This window comes from Tursiops truncatus, chromosome 4 (assembly GCF_011762595.2).
Source record: "Tursiops truncatus isolate mTurTru1 chromosome 4, mTurTru1.mat.Y, whole genome shotgun sequence".
In the NCBI taxonomy this organism is placed as follows: Eukaryota; Metazoa; Chordata; class Mammalia; order Artiodactyla; family Delphinidae; genus Tursiops; species Tursiops truncatus.
This window is the reverse complement of record NC_047037.1, coordinates 125,507,392-125,527,442: the sequence shown is the minus strand read 5'-3', so window position 1 is coordinate 125,527,442 and position 20,051 is coordinate 125,507,392. Positions and strand designations below refer to the sequence as shown.

Below are 20,051 nucleotides of genomic sequence, written 5' to 3'. Positions count from 1 at the left end.
TGTAAAAGCTGATTATTCAAGTACTGAGGAATTTTGTGAGCCACTACCATTGGTAGCTTGAAATACCAATTGTATGTATTTCCACAGCACAGAGTGTACCATGGACGTCAACAAACAGTATAAATTAGAGAGTTTTATTTTTGTGGTTTTCCAGACACAGTCAGATTTCCCAGCATACCTCACCTCTCAATCAAGAAGAAAAACCTCTTCCTCTTATTTCCAGCAAAGGATGTGATATCTTGTCTTATCAGAGTTTAGAGCTTCTTGTAATATTGTGTTGTGCTTCAGACTAACCACACAGCTTGATGACAAATAAGTTTATTCCCGTAACAAACAGGAAACAAAGGTATTAGGAAAAATAGCAGTGCCCTTTTGTGAATGCTGGTGACCAGCATCACCAACACGAGAGTATGGTTAGTCTAAACACTTTACAAGTACTTTTTCAGGTGGCCTTTTTATAAGTAATCTTTCATCATTGAGAGAAGTGAGAATCGGGCCAGGTGTAACTCGAATGACACATGTACTGGATAGCCTTAGAGAATCAACACAATTCAGTAAAAAGGCAAGCCAGCTGCAGATATCTTCTAGAGACTTCCGTGACAAATTAGCACCGGTCATTTCATTCTGAGTCAGTGATTTCATTACCATGCACAGCTGTTCCCATCATTTGTTTATATATTTCAACCCATATTTGGGGCTTAAGTGAGATTTGTCATAAGACTTTAGTTCAAATTTGCTTGCCTAATTTTACATGCCTCTATTTAGTAAAATAGGATTAGTAGGTAATAAATATCTGATCGCAATTGTTCAATTAGGGGAATTTTCTATTGGACATGTTCTTTTATTACTGTTTGCTATTATTTGCAAGCACATTATAAATACTCTTACCCATTAAAAGTACATGCATCTATTTTTGCAAAAAATACATTCTTAAAAAATAACTGGTTTTCTAGCATGTTGGAATGATTTAATCAGGCTGAAAAGTGAAGTTATAAAACAGCATTGAGATCAGCCATTTTCATTATTAACAGATTGAATGATTAGGCAGGTAAATCAACATTTATTTGAAATATTAAAGATAAGCATATTTAGTAGGTTTCTGTACTCTGTCATTGTTTCATTTTATTTTATTGTTAGTATTAAACAAGTGACTTGTCACAAGACCAAATTTTATTTGTCTTCATACATTTGCCGTTTCTACTCTAGTTTAAAACTGCCAGCTAAGTCATTTTTATTTTAAATGAACCTTAATTGTGTACATAGTCTTGTATCATAGGAGGAATCATGCTACTTTTTTTGTTTTTTTAAACAATATCAGAATATATAATTCCTAGGTTTCTATAAGTAACTCTCTAGTTTGATTGGTTTGATTATTCAAGTGGTTACTTTCTCAAAATTTGTAAATTTAAACTTTATGCATTCCATATAATATACGGTTTTATTTCACATACATTCCTATAGTCTTAGAATAATTGAAATTTAGTTATTTAAATGAAATAATAATAAAAAGCTTTACAGTATGAGATTATTCTTTAGTTAGTGCTTTATTTAAAGCTAATTACTTGCTACACTGTTAGCTCTGCTTTTTAAGAAGGCATTATAATAACTGTACTCTTGAAAATGGGGATTTTCTCCTTATCCTAGTTGCCACTTTCACAGCTGTCTTTATGTTGAAATTTTTTTTTTAAGTGTAAAATTAGCTTTCTAAATTTGGTGGTCCATAAAAAATTTTGCTCCAATTTGACATCTATTCAGTTAATTTTTTGTGGTTAAGCATTACATTTGGAACAGTGAATTGCATAATCATTTTATATAATGTAGGAAATATTATATACTTTAATAAAATATTAATATTTTAATAAAATATTAAATATTGTATCAATATTGATATTTTTAAAAATATTAAATCTTGTATTTGTATGGTATTGATGTTTAGATAATGGAATTTAGTGTTGAAACCAGCACAGATCTCAGTCAGGACCTACCTTAAAAGATATAAAATGCTTAATGCTCTTTTTTTTAAGCACATGAACACTTTCATACTGTTGTGTGTACACTAGCATTTCAGTTTATTAAATGGTCTTTGTCTTGAAAGGTGAATAGAGCTGTTATAAAAGAAGAGATAAGCCTTCCTTGCCAGAAGAATTCAGCTAGGTGAATATTAGGAAACCTATTTGTGATCTTAAAAGTCTAAGAATTAAATATGAATAAACAAAGATCATAGTTCCTTAGATGTTTAAGTCTTGCCTGTGTTTCTATCTAACTTGAAACATTCGCTTTGAGAAGTATCCCTACTTCAATTCTGGGCAAATTTTCTCCTTCATTATTGTATGTAACATTTACTTTGAATAGAAACAAAGGTGGTTTGGAATTCAAAAAATAAAGTTAGCAAATAATTTTTAAATGTTCATCTTTTCATTTATTATTTTAGATTTTGAGAAGAGAATGAAGATGAGAAAAGGAAGCTGCAGTTTTAATTTTCAGATGAATTCTGTTTGAAGTTACAATTATATAAGGTCTAATTTTACATGCTCTACATTTAGTGGATGATTTTGTAAATAATTTTCCACTGGCTGATTATAGTAATGAATATGAAACACGTTTTTCACTGAATTTTTTCAGTATTTCCGAAAGATTAGGAAGGAAAAAGTTTCTCTATTCAGAAAAATAATAATCTAAACATAAGCATTTAAAATGTCTTGAAAAAATAATAAACTGTCTCGAGATTTCTTTTTCTCTGAATCTAGTCATGGAGCTTTCAAATTATATATTTCAGGCTTAATTCTTTAAAATTGTTTTACTTTGTTAGGATCTTGATTGGATAGATTTCCTGGTAATTTCTCAGTGCTAGAAAGGAATTTAAAGGAATGTTTCTCAAACTGAAATTTGTAGCCCTTCAGGGAAATTACTCTGAAACGATAAATGATTCAGGGAAAGAGACAAGATAGAATTCCAAGGCAAACTGAACTACCAACCTTCCTCTTATATGTTTCTTAATGTGAGATTTTTTTCTTTTACATTTTTTGCAGATAATTGTAGGTTTACATGCAGTGAAGGAATTAATAGAAAGATATCTTGAATAGTCTTCACCCAGTTTTCCCCATTTATAGCATAATATCACAGCTATGAACTTGACATTGACCACTTAACACTTCTTCAGCCCAAGTATGTGCTCTTTCTTCTCACTGTCTTGGGAGAGTCATTGGCCATCTCCTTTATACTTACTAATACCGTGTGTAAAGGCATTAACATAATACTTCCCCAGTGCTGACCCCATGACTACCCCTCAACCTCTCCCAGACAAATGAAAGGTTCTCTTTTCAATTACATGGACAATGTTTTTTGTAAAGAGAAGGGTTAGAGAAAAGGTCAGAGAGATCAAACACTGGTGTGCTCTACAGTAGAGTAGAAATACAGTTACGAGTGAGAGATGAAAAGTAATCCATCCCACTCAAGAATTCCCTCTGAGGGCTTCCCTGGTGGCGCAGTGGTTGAGAGTCCGCCTGCCGATGCAGGGGACACGGGTTCGTGCCCCAGTCCGGGAGGATCCCACATGCTGCGGAGTGGCTGGGCCCGTGAGCCATGGACGGCTGAGCCAAAAGAAAAGAAAAAAAAAAAAAAAAAAGAATTCCCTTTGAAATCAGCTTTACTCCTCTAGGACGGCTGATTAGCAATGCTGATAACTGGAGGGATCACAATGAGATACCCTTTATCACTTGTCCACATCTGGAGCACACTCCTCCGCTTCAGCAGATCAGAGGTTCCAAAGTGACAGGTACATTCCTGTTCCTCTAGGCTCACATATGTCTGTTGCTCCATATATTATGACATTTGATATGCTGTTATACCAACTCCTGACCACGTTATCTCGAATATCCTCTTGTATGTGAGTACCATGGGATTGATTCTTACTCCCCACTATGTCCACACACACCAGAGTCATGAAAGTATTTGGGCCCATTTAAAGTCAGGAGTGCCAGCAGCCATGGTAATGTCAGGGAGAACCAACAAAACACTCCAAATGGAGATTATTTGCCTTTAGGGATTGATGAGTCAAGGGTCTTATAACTGGAAACTCCAACAAGAATTGTAAGCTCCTCAGGTAGTTTATTTTATTTGCTTAGTTGATATATAAATGAATTTTGAGTCCTGAATCCTTTTTCTTCTTCACTGGGGCTCTACCAATTAGCTGTAACAGAGGGTTTCATAGCCATTTAGAATGAGGCAGAAGAAAAACAAAAATGAATAAAATAAAAATGAATGTTTCACCCGTAGTATAGGAAAATGACAATATATTGTAATATCACCTGGGTTCTAGACCAGGAAGTTTTGCTTTCGTGAAAAGTAAGATATCGTATTAGGTCACATACAAGGGAAAATATCTGTCATGGATTAACTCCTTTGAGATCCCATTACTTAACTTGCACCCACCCGAAATTCTACCAGTTTTATTTAGTACATTGGATGTAGCATAATGACGTTTTCTGCCCCTGCACAGCTGTGATGTATAAATGGACCTGTGGCAGGCAAGTATCAGAAGATACGTGTTTGGTGCTATAAGAGGTATAAAACGTGAGCAGCAGCATGAATTGTTGAGACACAGTGAGGTTTGTTGCCCACGCTCCTGTGACTTAGGGTCGTGTTTCTGTGCCTCTCTTTGTAGCAGAAGCCACTTGCAACTTCAGTCTGACTTCAACCACAGTGTAGACACGGTTGCCTGGCAGTCTTTTTGGAATCGGTGCAAGGATGAGTATCATTACGTGTTAGAAACAGGAAAACACATCACGTGAACATGTACAGATTGGTGAGGGAGGTATAGAAAAGGAGGGTAAAGCCAACCTGTTCATGTTTCTTACAACTGAGAGAGAGAGAAAGAGAGAGAAGATACCATCCAGGAGTGTAGACAGCTGAGAGCTGTGGTTTGCAGGGACTCCTCATGTGGGCACGCATGGCTGCTAGCTCTGCAGCCCGGAAGCTGCTTTGTCAGTAACTCAGAGGTGATCAGACCCCCCTACACACACAGCAAAACTAACTTAATCCTTTGTAAGTTAGAATGCTAGTCGTTTAATTTGGGGAATAAATCAAATTACCAGCTGGATGTGATACTGTGTCAACCGTTTGGCAGATTTTTATCATACAGGAAAATTCCATAAAGAAAACTAGCTAGAAACACATCATGGCTTGGCAAGCATGGACTTTGAAAGTAACTATCAAATGGGATGACCAGAATGATGGGTGATGTTGAGCTTGATGCTCTGGGAGCCAGTTGTTTCCATCCTAAAACCATCCAAAGAGAGCCAGAGTCATCTTAGACATCTATTACACAGGACACTTCTGCAGAGAGCTTGGCACTCGCCTTCTGGGCTCAGTGCTGACTCTCCCTCCCTACTCTGTTGACATCATCATGATGGCAGCAGCTTCTGGTTTTGCCATCACCTCTTGACCTTGAGTGAAAAGAACAATGAGTGGTATGTGTAGAGAAAAGCAAAACAGTAGTTCCTTTTACATAAACATTGTGGATCTTTGTCTTTGAGTGATTGATTGATGAGACTTCCTAGAGCAGTCTGTTGAATATTCCTAATAGGAAGCTCTGAATTATGCATGGATTTTTGTCTTTTAGAAGAAGCATGCTTTTCCCTGGCATGTTAGTAAAACTAAGAATAAGCAAGACATCTGAGTGTGCTGAGGTATCAGAAGGATCTCTGTAAGCCTAGCTAAGGTGGGACGCAAACCGAGTAGGAAAATCGTTTTGACTTCTGACAAAAATGGAATATACATGGGAGGTAGAGTTCTAATTCTAATTGCAATAACTTTACAAATGGAATCCTACAGGTTGCTACACTTTCAGTCAATCAGGGATTATGAACCTGATTTGGGTGAGGGTGGCAAGGCATGTTGACAGGTAAGCTGTGTTATAATGTAAAACAATGTATGGTATGTCTTAACAAATTGGAGTTGTTTGACTATGTTTTGTTATTTGAAACATTTTTGGCCAAGGGACAGACAAATATTCAAAGAAGAATTTGTCTTTAATTAGAGTTAATGTAATGAACTTGAAGTCACTTTCACAGGTTTTATGTATGTTTTCAAATATAGTCAGTGGACAGGCTGGGTCTCTCTGAAAACTGGATCACATTCAGAATATGTATTATTAGTTTATACTTTAAGTCAAGGCAGTCATTTATTCAAGGAAAACAATCAGGTGTTTGCGACAGGTTAAACTTTTTGCATCATAACCAGACATAATCCTTTTACCTTTAAAGTTGCCTTCAAATTATTTAAAAGAGAAGTTTATTTTTTATAGGGAAGAAATATTTTGATGTGCGCACATCTTCAGGCATTTAATATTATCTGAAAGCACCGAAAAGGTCTGTTCACCTCTAGCTGGAATCCTTTTATTACTACTGAGAGCTACACTCATTAAACCAGACGAGCATGCACTGCTTTGTTTCAGAAGTAATTCCAAAGTCCTGGTAGATAATTAAATTCCTTAGTAAATGTCTGTCAGATGCTGCAGGATAAACCCAGCCCAATTACCACTGGGAGGACTAACGCGTTAAGAATAGTAAACGTGTACATGAACAGCCAGCCGTACCTTTTCATGCTAAATGTGGTTCCCCACATCTCCTCTGATTAGAGGTGTGCTCTGAACAAGCCGAGACGGGGCCATGCCGAGCAATGATCTCCCGCTGGTACTTTGATGTGACTGAAGGGAAGTGCGCCCCGTTCTTTTACGGCGGATGTGGCGGCAACCGAAACAACTTTGACACAGAGGAGTACTGCATGGCCGTGTGTGGCAGCGTCAGTAAGTGGACCTTCCTCCAGCCTGGCCACCTTTTCATCTTTCTCGCCACTGACTCTGCTCTTTGTAACAGACTGGTTTTCCGATGGTTTTCCTGGTTCTCGGGAATGGGTCTGTTGCTACCACTAACCACGTTTCTGTCAATGTCTCTAATTGCCGGGCATCTCCTCCAGGACGTTCGATCATGAGCACACATCTCCGTCTTTCTCTAATAAAGCATGGCCGTGGATGTGTTCTTGTACTAGCTATGGTGCATCCGTCTTGCAGTCTCGAGGGACTTTTGAGTGCTTCTCTTTAAGCCAAGCTGGAGTTGCTGTTTTGTCTTCTCAGCTATTTCTGCAAATGTATACTTACGTGTTTGTCCGTGTACCTCTGTGTTCGGGCCTCTGCATGTGCACTCCACGTGTAAAGAAGGGTTACCACCGGAAGCCTGGCTGATGACGCTTCCGTGCCACTGGCAAGGCGTACTGCCGTGAAGAGTATCATTTCATAACACGTGACGTTTATGGTGGTGGCGAGGGAATGGGCTTGAGTTGAGCACATGCACTTCAGATGCCAGAGGATAGAAATGCCCCAGTGGCACCTGAGCTCACACAGGGACGTTTGCGATGGCGAGTTTTCGTGTCTTATCTTGGAATGGACAGAAGAAAACTCCTCACTTAGCGTTAGTGACTAAGGCTCAGGGAATATAATTTTCCAAGCCTTTTTCTCTTCCACTTTAAGTTTTTCATAACTCAGGGGGAATAAATAAATAAAGTCATGATGACTTAAATGCAAGTTGAAACTATTTCCACAGAGATAGTTCTCCAGAGGTAACACACCAAACATTTGGGACCTCTGTTCTTAACAGCTTTTCACATTAAATTCCCTGTCTATCTATCTATCTATCTATCTATCTATCTATCTATCTATCTATCTGTCTGTCTATCTATCTGCCTACCTGTCTATCTATCTACCTGCCTACCTATGTATCTATCTATCTATTCCACTAGAAGGAAGTGGGATCTACTCAAGGAATAGTTACTCAACTTGATAAATTAAAGGTTAAACTCAATAATTACATGCTTCTCTTTTGAGAGACTCCTGCCTTTTTCCAGTTGTTCTGGTGAGAGCGACAGCCACCATTTCCTGCCTAGGATTCCCAGGGATTATATAAATTGTTTTCCATGTGATCATAAGATTAAGCTAAACAACAAAGGGTCTGCAATATCAACACCTTCTACTGTGAAGCCCAGTATCTAAGTGGAATCTACTGGAAAAGTTCCTGTTGGTCTCTTGGGTGAGAGATGACTCCACTTCTACCCTGTGTGAGAACAGGTTTAGGAACTGGTAACCCCAAGGGCTTCTTTTCTGGCTCTGATGGGAAGATTGTGGCTTCCAGCTCAAAAGACTCCTTTCTTGAGTTTCAAACAAAAACGTTAATTAGGTTGGGTAACTTGGAGGACAATGGCGGATTCTGTTGCCCGGAGCCTCTTGAACAAAGGGCTTTTGTTATAATGATTCTCGGTGGTTTCGCTGCTGTGGGAGATTTCCTGGCAGATTTCCAACTTTTTTCTCCCTTTCCCTGGGGTGGATTTATGTTTTGAAATATAAATATGTATGTGTGGGTATATATACAAATATATACATATATATATAATAAGAAAGAGGGTTTTAAAAGTTATTAGCAGTGATGAATTTGCATCAAGAATTAGAAATTATCAGAAATTCCCTGGCGGTCCCGTGGTTAGGCCGCAGCGCTTCCACTGCAGGGGGCGCAGGTCCAATCCCTAGTCAAGAGAACTAAGATCCTGCATGCCCCGCAGTGCCGCCAAAAAAAAAAAACATTAAAAATTATCCTCCACCCCCCCCCCCCAAAAATCTCACTATTACCCTCACTGCACACCCCCTCCATTTGATTAGTTTGATTTGACTCAGACTGGGAGCAAGAGCCATGGGCACCACAGATCAGATGGAGCCTCTAGAGGTGCTCTGGATGGCACACCCTTTGCCAAGAAATTTGCCAAAGATAGATGCTCCCAACAAAGGTGTAATGGACAAACAGTCAGTACTTAGTTTCAGGGGAGGTGGGTTATAGAATAATGTATCCAGAGAGCAAACACGGGAGGCTGAAGACCAGTTAGAAGAGGGGACAGATGTAAGTGGAGAGTAAAAGCTTCAATCAGTAACCAGAGCCGACGGCCAGGGCTGCCCTTGGAATGGGTGAAAAGAATAGAGATACCATGAAGACGGGACGGATGGGAATTGGTGATCCTGGCACTAAGGAGGGAGATGGGAGCAAAAAATCCTTCCACGGGGTACTGGGATGTACTATCAGAGACAGAATATCCACAATCCAAGATGTGTTTGTGGAAAAATATCTTTTGTTTGTGTGTTTACCGTGGTTCCATGCTGGGGCCCAAGCTCAGGATATTTGTTTAGTTTTTGTTTTTAATTCAATGTTTTCGTTTTTGTTATTTCCTTTGGTCAGTAGAATCGTATGAGTGAGTTTCATCCATCATTCCCATGTTTCCATTTTTGTTTTTAGTTATGTTCTCTTATTTTCTCCATAGTGTCCCAAAGTTTACTCAAGACCACCCAGGAACCTCTTCCCCAAGATCCTGTTAAACGTACGTTGTCATTCACTCAAGGGAGGGGAGGAGGGAGGAGAACGTTGCATGGCTGGACTGTAGCTCCAGCCTCCTCACCTTTGCATGGTTTTGTGTTTCTTGAACACCTGTCTTTTAACCAAATGTTTATTTCCATTGCCTTGCTTGTAATTACGTCTAATTTTGCCAGATAGCTTCCATTGTTGGGCTAAGAGCTTTGACTAAGCTTCTTCTATTTCTGATCAGTTTCCTTTTTATTTCATGTGGTTCTATAAAATATTGTATATACAATGTTATTTTGTGTTTCATTTGGCATCAATATTTTATTTCCTAAAGCTCACAAGATGGCACGATTTAGCAAAAGCCTGTGTGTCTAAGTGACTTGTTTCCCAGAAAAATATTTAATGTGCATGCATGATACTAACTTTATGGACCAGTAACATACGCGAAGGCTTCAGTTGGGTGTGTTTCAAGACAGCTGTTATGCTTTAGGAAATAAACGGTCGCTTTTAGAAATCAAGGCCTCTCTGTCCCCTCCCTGAACGCACACTAGTGGGACAGAAGTGCCCATCTTCTGATTTCATCATTAAGATGTAGGGAAAGAGCTTCCTGTAAAGAAATATTATATTAACCTACCTTATAACGTCTGTGCATTGTGATTTCAGTTGACCTATCAGTCTAGCTTTGTTTAAAAATGTGTTGTCAAACACACAAATACTCATTTTGAAATGTGGATTATATCCCAGAATAGATTCCTCCAGCATTAGGTTAGGGATGATATATACTACGGATGCTTATGGTTGCTGGGGGAAGAGACACAATTTCAGTTGTAGCTTAGGTATAGTGAAAATTAGCACTTATCTATATCATCCTGGGGAAAGAAAACCTAGTCTCACAATTGATGAAGCTAGCGATCTTTTCTTAAAAGAGATAAACTATAGTTGAAAGTATGGCAAGTGGGCAGACATAGAAGAACTAAGGAGAACTCTAGATTTTATACTGTGGGCTTGATAGTACATTGAGCTGCATGGCGTGTTACATTTTTACAAGGCATTTTTCATAGATCATTTCTTTTTCTCAAGAATATTTTGTGGTCATTTTCCTCATTTCCTTTGTGCATACAAGAAAATGAGGCTTCAAGAGCTTGGCGCCTTGTCCCCAGCCAACAAATGTGGCAGGACCAGGTTTGAGGCTTAAATGACATGTGTGGCTATGCCCTGCACTCCAAATGGCCAACTATTTGGTTCTGCTATTGTTTTCCCGGTTAGAAAAATTACATTTGAGCTTCAGAAGCACATTTTAAGAATACAGAAAATCATGGGAAGTGGATGACGGGTATTAAAAACATTTTTTCCTAAATGCCATGAATACAGCGTGTATCAGTAAATTAAATCTTTCCCACCCTTTTACAAAAGTCATTATTTTTACTTTGTTTCATTTTATATCATTTGTAAGCATATGAAAGAATTGTCTTTTTCTATTTCTATTAATTACTGGGAATGAACATCATCATTCGATAAATTTATTTTCGTGAGGTACTGTACTTGTGTACAGTACAGACATTGACAATCTCTTGTAATTTTCTCTTTCCCGGTAATTTTCTCCATCTACTTGTAGTGTGTGTGGGATCATGACACCTTTCCATTATAGGAGGGTGAGGGTGATTTTTGGCAGCTGTATTTTCTTGTCTTCCTGCAAAGACTGTTCAATCACAGAAAGTGAAGGGTTTTGCAATGCTAGTACAAACAGACTAGAGAAGGCATATAATTTCTAGTTATTTATAGCCTGTGCAGCTATGCTCTCTTATTTATAGCAAAGCTGTACATTTGAATTGAAAAAGTCATAGTCATCAGGAGGTCAAATGCAGATAGCAGACTGGCGTTGGAGAAAATGAGCCAGACTGAGAAAGGTGAGCAAGCCCGTTTGATTAGACAGCTGGAGCTTGCCTTTGGCTGCTTCACAACCTAGGGCTAATCGGAGGACATCTTTTTTCACAAAGGTGGGTGGTCTTCTAGGTTTCTCAGTCTGAGTTGCTTCTGGTCACATAATAAATGTGAAATGAGCTAGACAAAGCTCTTCAGTTAAACTGATAATAAGATTGCTTGTGTGGAGAAAATGTGTGATGGTTTACATTATAAATACAATAATTTTCCTGTCAAGACTTATTATAATTAGGCATTTCTAGATTTTAAATCTTTGTCATAAAAACCGATTTTGAGCATCGCAATTTTAAGGGACACTTGATATTTTTGGTTTTGTTATCATAGGTAAGAATCTAAACTACAGGTAGAGAGGGTAGAGACAGGAGGCTAAGAGCTTTCATTTTACTCATAAATTTATGGATTTGAATCCTTTAAAAAAATCCCTTTCCCATTTGGAATTAAAAATCTTATGAAACTTGAGTTGCTTCTGACATGAATTTTGTGTCTGCCCATTTGGGTTAGGATGATACAAAGGTTTCACATTCACTTGGCCCAGTGCAGTGTTTGTGAACAATAAAATTAGTACAGCAATATTTATTGATAAGTTTATGTTTCAAACATAAACATCATGAGAGTATGATCTTTTTTTCCCCTGGTGTTCTTCCCATCAGATTGCATCTCCAAAGGTAAACAGATGCTTTTCATCTCAAAGAGCATCTTGCCAATTTCAAGTCAGCCAACTGCACCAAGGGGTCTGGCCAAAGAGAATGACCGATGACTTTGACCCCTTTACCTGCAGTGAGTTGTGGCACTGTGAATGACGTACTGTGTGTCCTTTGAATGGAATGTGCCACCTTAGTCCCAGAGTTGCAGTGTCCTGTCATAATACCAAGACCATCTAGTCTTTGGGCAGACTTGAACCATTGTTCTTAACTATACTTGTTCTTCTGATTGTGAAAGAGCAAATGTTAGTTCCCGTTAACACATTCTCTGATACTAATAGAACTCTGATATTTTTATGAAACTGCCAAGCATTATTAAAAACAATTAAAAGACGCGGTGGTGCATTAAATTACATGTCACATCAGTGCCAATACAATCTATTGTATTGACAAGTAGGAGAAGCCACATCTTTTGTATCCAGAAATTGTCAGGATAAAAAGAATGTTTTTTTTTTTCCACCAAGCTACCATAGTGAAAAGCCCTAAGATTGAAAAGAATTGATTTGCTCAGCAAACCAGCATCTAACAAAAAAGAAAAAAAAAGTTCATTTACTAAGAACAGTAAAAACTGCTCATTATGTATATGCTCTGTTCTTTAGCTACAATATTTCCAAAGAAGAGTAATTAGATAGTTTAATAAAAGAGTCGACAAAAAATTTCTGTAAAAGACCAAAGGGTCAGTTTTTTAGTTCCACAGGCCCAATGGTCTCTGTTATAAGTACTCAACGCGTCAGTTGTAGTGTGAAAGCAGCCTCAGACAATAGGTAAATGAATAGACACAGCTGTGTTCCAATAAAACATTATTTACCAAAAGCGACCAGCAGGCCAACCCCTGGTTTAATAAAGCTGTTACTTTTGAGCCTGGGACATGCCGGTACTAAGCTAGGTATTTCAAGGGACACCAGCAAACTAAACCAGATACCCTACTTTCAATAACTTGACAGTTTTATCAATGTGATGAGACTCAAGTATGTGCTGGAATTAAATAACGATATAAACTAAAATGCACAAGTGGAGGGAAACATGGCTGTGGAAGCCTGGAGTAGAATGAAATTGGTTTTATCCTTAAGACCTCCATAGAGATTAACAGTTCCATGTGACTTTTATGGTTACAGTTTCTATGAAAGTGGACAATACTGAAGAGTGTGACTTTTTGAACTCATCTGTTGAGCATCAAGTGACGATGGCAGGTCATCCCTTTATGATCCACCATTAATGAAATAGAGCATAGCTCTGACAAATGGACAAAAAACAATAACTGAAGGTTAAGACATCCTAGATGCCAGTGATTGTTGCTATGGCCTCACATATGGTTTTTAGATTCAGACTTGAAGTTGCTCTTATATTGTGGTGCATTGTGCTAAATAGGATATAGACATTAATAAAAATAACACCAGCATTGATTCGTTCATGCTCATTTCACATATTTGACAAAATCCCCACATCAGTACATGTCCATAAGACATAAAAAAGAAATGTAGCTTGACTAGAGTAAATGCAGCATAGATTACATTCTTATTAACTTATGTCCACACGATGCACTGATAGTCTGCCAACTATGACTGCACTGACTATAAAATAAGTGTGTTACAAGGGCATGTCAGGGGAAAGTGCCTTTGTTCATTTTTTTGTAGAGTCTGGTACCACATGTAAGGATCGCAGACTATTTTCACCTTATAAATGTCTCATCTAACTGGGACTTGATAAATACTTGAGTTTAGAATGCATTAGGGATCTTAGTTATTTTGCAATTAGAGAAATGGAGAGATTTTTTTCTCTTTTTTAAAGTTGGGGTGTCAGTCTATAAGCTCTGCCGTGTGGAGAGATGAAATTTTTGCATCAGATCTTCCTTTACAGGTTTGTATTTCCTGTATATAAATTATCCTCATTGTCACCCATCATATAAATCACAGCCATTTCATGTGACAGCATTGCTAGCTCTGTATAAAATAGGATTTTCAATGATGAGGCAATGACTGTATGGGTCTTAATTTACTTTTATCTTCTGTTGTCAATGCTATAGAGATAAATTGCCTTTTTGCTGATGAAAGGAGACCAACCAAATTTTCTTGTTAGACTCTAACATTAGTATATTGACTACATGCCATTTATGGCCTCTGTTTAGAGAGGTAGTCATAGTTGTTACTGTTTGAAGATGCGGTTATTTCTCCTTTTGCATCCTGAGCCCGTTATGACCTTAAAATTATATGTCACCCTAGAGACTGAGGAGACAAACGGATATCAAAATGATAGCGGCAATTTTTCACCATGTCCCTACTTTTGACGCCCCGTTCTTGCTGTCTTTAATATGAACAGGAGAGGGGCACTATGCAGTGATTACAGAATCAGAACTAAAATGAGCATTTGGTGCATTTGCAGTTAAATTTGATGGTGTCCCTGATACGAAGGTTCTCCATCCGTGCCAAAAAAAGTGCTCTCTACCACATTCTAAGACCATAACCGTCTCTACCTTATTTGATGTAACACCCCTTACAATTATTAAATTTTCTGGGGGAAACACAGGAATGAAAAGGTTTCATTGGCACCATGTCGCCAATGATGGTGGTATATTTTGTGGCAGGAACATTGAGTGCAGCTCGAGGGTTTGCTAACAAATTGAAAGCAAATCTGCTCCCCTCTCCCACCATCCTCACCCCACAAAAGATAGAGCTCTGCCTGACACTAAGAGAGGAGATTATAGTGTGAAGTGGAAGTGTTGTGACAGGCATTGATGCATCATTATCAGAACTGAAATGAACCTTCACCAACATGTGAAAACAATGTCTCCCTTAGTATCTGGTTACCCTATGGTTTAGGAAACAGCATTTTGGGGTGAGAAAAAAAAGTAAATCTGTGCTCTTTCTCTTGTCACTTTGTGTGGGTATTGGGGGGTACCTTCCATGAGAACCCCTTACCAACTTCCTGCTACTTTTCCAAGCCACCCTCATCTTCATCTTTTACTCTTAAAAGATCATCTTCTGCTTTGTCCCTTAACAGACAGAACGATCCTTTTAAAACACATCACATCACATTTTTCTCTCCTCAAAACAATCCCCATGGGTTCATGACAGCCTTTACCATGGCTTCAAGGCCCTTCGTGATCTGTCCCTATTTCCTTTCTGCCTGTCTCACTACTCTCTCCCTTGCTTCCTCTGCTCTGGTCACACAGACCTTGCTCATCTTGGAATTTTCCCGTTTCCAGGCATACTCACTTCCAAAGGCCTTTGTGCTAGTTTCTTCATTTGCCTGTTCTTCCAGCAGGTAACTGGGAAGTAAGGCTTCAGTTCAGCTCTTTGTCTAAACGTCACCTTCTCAATTAGACTGAGCCTGGCCACCTACTTACTGCTGCAGTGTCCCCCCTCCTTCCCCGGAACTCTTTTCTTAACCTTGATCTTTCTTTCTTTTTCTCCATAACACAAGTCACATTCTAACAATATGATTTATTGTTGTCTTCGTGTGTGTGTGTTGTGTGTGTGTGTGTGTGTGTTGTGTGTGTGTGTGTCCTGTTCGTTTCTCTCACTAGAATATAATTCCACCAGGACAAGGGTCTTTGTTTCACTCATTGGTTTCTGCCATATGCCTCACAGGTACCAGGGGCTGTAATACCTGTTGATTTGGTGAAAGGAGGAATAAAGAAATGAACAAGCACACTCGAGGCATCAGAGTCTACATCCAAGCTGCTATGCAGCTCCTCAGATACCTCTGACCTCCCAGGATTGCAAAAAAGACAAAAGAGATGAGGCTTATATCAAAAGCATTAGTCATCCAGTCCACATTGAGGCAGTAACGTGCTATGAATTGGAACTGCGTTTCTGTTGCATGTTTTCATTTGGTATTACATTAGACACCCATTCTCAGTATTAAAAGGTCTATGTCTTAACTATATTCCATAAGGCTGTTATGAGACTAGACTAAGAAAATCAATATGAAGGTCATTTAAAAGTCAAAAGCCCATGCACCCTGATGGTGAGACTGCTGCTAATTATTTGCCAGCTGAAGAGGTCAAAACATAGAGCTTAAGATGTTTAAGTTTGGTTTTCTGCGGAAGAGTGAATAGACCCAGTGAGCCTGCTTGCAGGAGGTACAAAGGAGCATGTTTGAGCTGAGGCCAGAGGCCAAAAGATCATTTGGATTCAAGCTCAGTGGGTTCTCTCTCCTGACCTGCTTCATAACCCTACTTCTGCTGCTGAAACGTTGATTGGTGGTCATTTACCAGATAGCATTCAGGGCAGGAAACTGTTTGTTAGAAAATAGGCTGGCAGTTATCATAACAAAGCATATCTTTTGCCTGTACAGGTTGGTCATCAACAAACCAAACCCTTTCCAGTACCCCAGACATGTTGATTAGCCCCTTACTGCTCTAAGTATTAACTTTATAGCCTCTTCATGGCTTAGTCATCCTAAATTCAGACTGACTTGTGTGTGTCTGGGGATGTGAGTATGTTAAGTGACAGTATTTCCTTACTACACAATAAATGTATATAACAGGGTAATGTTTTCTCCTCCCCACCTGTTAAATGAGAACACATGTAAAGTGCCTAGCGCAGTAGACGCTAATGAAGGGAGGGTATTATTATTTGGCCAACCTGGAAATCTGAGCCTGTATCACAGTTTCTAAGGAACCTCAAAGGTCTCTGAACAGGATAACTGCTTTGTGCTTTTTGTTTAAAAAACACAACAAAAATAAACCCTCCTAAAAGTCGATTTGTTTCTGCTTTCTAAGCGGTTTAAGTGACTCATGATATAGAGCTTCCTGTTCCTTTGTGCCCTGGAACATTCCTGACATGCCTTGAGCTTCTCCTTTCCCAAAAGGATGCATCTTGAAAGAGTAAGGGCGTTAAGGCACAGGTTTTCCTGCCCCTACCCACCCATCCTTGTTATCATGTCTCTGGTCTACCATGGTCATGATCACAAAATGGCAGCCAGTCCTGCTATGACCATGTCTTTAGGATGTAGGAAAATTAGGGGAGATAGAAGCTGAGCTCTCTGTACAAACTTAAAACGTTTTCCCCTTTCTCCTCACCAGCTGCAAGGTAGTGATAATATACTAAATTCATTTTAAAGTATTAAGAAATACCATCATTCTTCTCTCTTTGGCTGGTCAGTGATCTAATTTGCTGATTGGTATGAATACAGGAAATTTTCAATTACTTAAACCAATTGAGATGGAGGGCTAGTATGAATGACTACAAAGTTTGAATTAAAAATTAAAAGAGGGCTTCCCTGGTGGCGCAGTGGTTGAGAGTCAGCCTGCCTATGCAGGGGACACGGGTTCGTGCCCCGGTCCGGGAAGATCCCACATGCCGCAGAGCGGCTGGGCCCGTGAGCCATGGCCACTGAGCCTGCCTGTCCGGAGCCTGTGCTCCGCAACGGGAGAGGCCACAGGGGTGAGAGGCCCGCGCACCGCAAAAAAAAAAAAAATTAAAAGAGAGATAGCTTCTCTTAAAGTCCTCAACTAAAGAAAGTATCAGGAGCCACTAACAAGGATTTACTGAGAAATATTTCTCAATTAAATGGAATAAATCTGTAATACAAGATTTGTATTTATTTCCTTGTTCCTAAAATGTAAGTTTTAATACTTAAAATATTCTTCATCCTGTTAAATATACCTCGCTTGCTCGGTTCTTTCTTATTGTTTTATTCTTAATATTGCAAAGCTACATTTCAACTTAGACTAATGAGATTACAGTGACTAGGATTTTAGTGTTTCTCTCCATAAAACAGTAGATTTGCAAATCACAAGAGTCGGAGAAAACCATAAAGTTGGAGAATCTTTCTACTTATATAGTAACTTTTACAATTTCAGTTTTCCAAAGAGGGTGCCATGCTATGGTTACAGCAACTTACAGCAGATAGTTACCTTGATCTGTAAATATGACCCCAAACATTTATACATTTTCATCTGTTCAAAATGTGAAATATAGTTTGCCTAATTATATCATTCTGCCAGATTGTCCTATGCCAAAAGAACTTTAACTTGTTCTCATTTGCTACCAGAAAAGATGAGAAAATGTTTAAAATCATGGGGAAAAATGCTAAATACCACTTCCATTTCAAGTGTGGACATGGTTAAGTTAAAAATACATGCATATTGAGTTGCTTAAGCTGATGCAGAAAAACATTTACCTTTGTTTTTTTTTGTTTTTTTTTGCCTCAAAAAGTGACATTTATTCAAAGAAAAAAAAAAAATGACAAGATGTCCATCCCTTGACTCCCTTCCCTCCCCCCTCCTGCTGCTCCTCAGCGCCCGCCAAGGACTGAGCCCTGGCTGGGGCTAGGTAGCAGAACAACCCATCTCAGATGAGGTCAGCAACATTGAGGGGCATCTCCTCAATGGAGGTGTTGTAGAAGGTCTCAATGTCTCGAAGAGTCCTCTTGTTTTCTTCTGTCACCATGTTAACAGCCACACCCTTACGGCCAAAACGGCCACCTCGACCGATTCTGTGGATGTAGTTTTCCCTGTTGGTGGGGAGGTCATAGTTGATGACTAAGGAAACCTGCTGCACATCGATGCCTCTGGCCTATGTCCAGAAAAAAGGCAGCTTCAGTGTGTGAATGAGAGGACACCCTAAGTCTATCCAGAAAGAGACTTAAGCATACATGTAGGCAGCCAAAGGAAGGCAAGGAAACAAACATCCCCTCTCCCCAGAAACCAGAGGCGTGCCAGATTTTATTCCAAGTTGCTACTTTCCTGAAGAGGGGCACTAGCAGGCCCCTTGGAAGAGGGAATCTCCTTGGATTACCTTTGTTTTTTAACAACAAAAAAAATTTAATTGAAAATTATTTTTCAGTCTTAAAAATTAGGATACATTTTCAATAATTTCAGCCTTTTATGCAGGTCATACCAAATTTTTTAGAAAAGTACCTATTACTTTTCCTATCCATGGTACTTCATGATACTGTGTGTAATTCATTTTCAGTGGATGTGAAATAAAAGTAGCTCATTTTTCCTATGGTTAGGATAAGTGCTGAGATTTGGATTAGGATGCAATAATGAGCAAAGGAGGGAAGGGCGCTAACATGAATGAAGTGCCATGTGTGCCACCCTTTCTGCAGGGTGACTGCCACATGGTATAGCTTCTCATTTTCCCAGCACTCCTAGTATGTTGGCCTGTTGTCACCACTTGATAGATGAATAAACTGGAACATAGAGTGCTTAAATTCCTTGCTCTGGGTCACAACTAACCTAAGATCAAGATGTTATTGAAATCAAGGTGTGCCTGACTACACAGTTCATATTCTTTGCTTCTTTCTTTCTTTGTGCTGCTGAAATACACCTTCCCCTTGTCTATTACACAGAAGGGGGGGGGGCAGATGTCTTTCAATAGGTATGCCCTGTGCCAATCCCAGACCAGTTGACTCAGAATCCCCTGGTATTTTGAAAACAATTCCAGGAATGCCCTGAAGTGAAGTATCCTTCCACTTCAGAGCAACGTCTGCATTGACAACTAAACTGCTTTTATTTTGTAAAGAAAGAATTATTAAACAGTGATTGAAGTAGAAGGGAAGAAATCCGAATGAATAGTTCTCTTTAAATTTATTATTTAATTATATAACAAGAAAGCTTTCTCGTTTTGGTTCAAATCTTGGAGCCTTCAGATTGGGAATTTTCAGATGTTTTCTTGAAACATGCGTAAAAGACACCTATCTTATGGTTTAGTTTCAAAATGACCTAGCAATTAATTCTTCTCATTTAAGTTCTTTTGGGGTTATTGTATCTCAGATATCTTAGATGAGATTAGGGAAGAAGAATACTTAGAACACTGGAGATAGTTGAGTAATCTTTTGAATAAAACACATAAATTGATTTGACCTGAGAACATAGTGAAAACAAACACCTAATTTCATTTTTCTGGTTGAACATGCTTTTTTTTTTTTTTGGCTGCATTGGGTCTTTGTTGCTGCTGCGCACTGGCTTTCTCTAGTTGTGGCGAGCGGGGGCTGCTCTTTGTTGCGATGTGCAGGCTTCTCATTGCGGTGGCTTCTCTTGTTGTGGAGCATGGGCTCTAGGGCGTGC

General features: G+C 38.9%; 1 protein-coding gene and 1 non-coding gene across 7 annotated transcripts in view; one reads left to right on the top strand and one right to left on the bottom strand.

Moving 5' to 3' along the window:
* APP (amyloid beta precursor protein) overlaps positions 1–20,051 on the top strand; it is a 276,610-nt gene that overhangs the window by 164,465 nt on the left and 92,094 nt on the right. For 2 of the 6 annotated variants that reach the window (XM_019922564.3, XM_019922563.3), the window contains exons 7-8: positions 6,638–6,805; positions 9,355–9,411. The exons of 2 other annotated variants lie outside the window; for them this stretch is intronic. In XM_019922564.3, the coding sequence (XP_019778123.1) occupies positions 6,638–6,805; positions 9,355–9,411 (225 nt within the window). The remainder of the gene's footprint in view (positions 1–6,637; positions 6,806–9,354; positions 9,412–20,051) is intronic. 2 more of the 6 variants (XM_033855990.2, XM_033855989.2) reach the window with 1 other exon arrangement.
* Positions 18,633–18,774, bottom strand: LOC117312253 (small nucleolar RNA SNORA67). Its single transcript, XR_004526512.1, has one exon. It is a non-coding gene; the product is annotated as a small nucleolar RNA SNORA67 (small nucleolar RNA).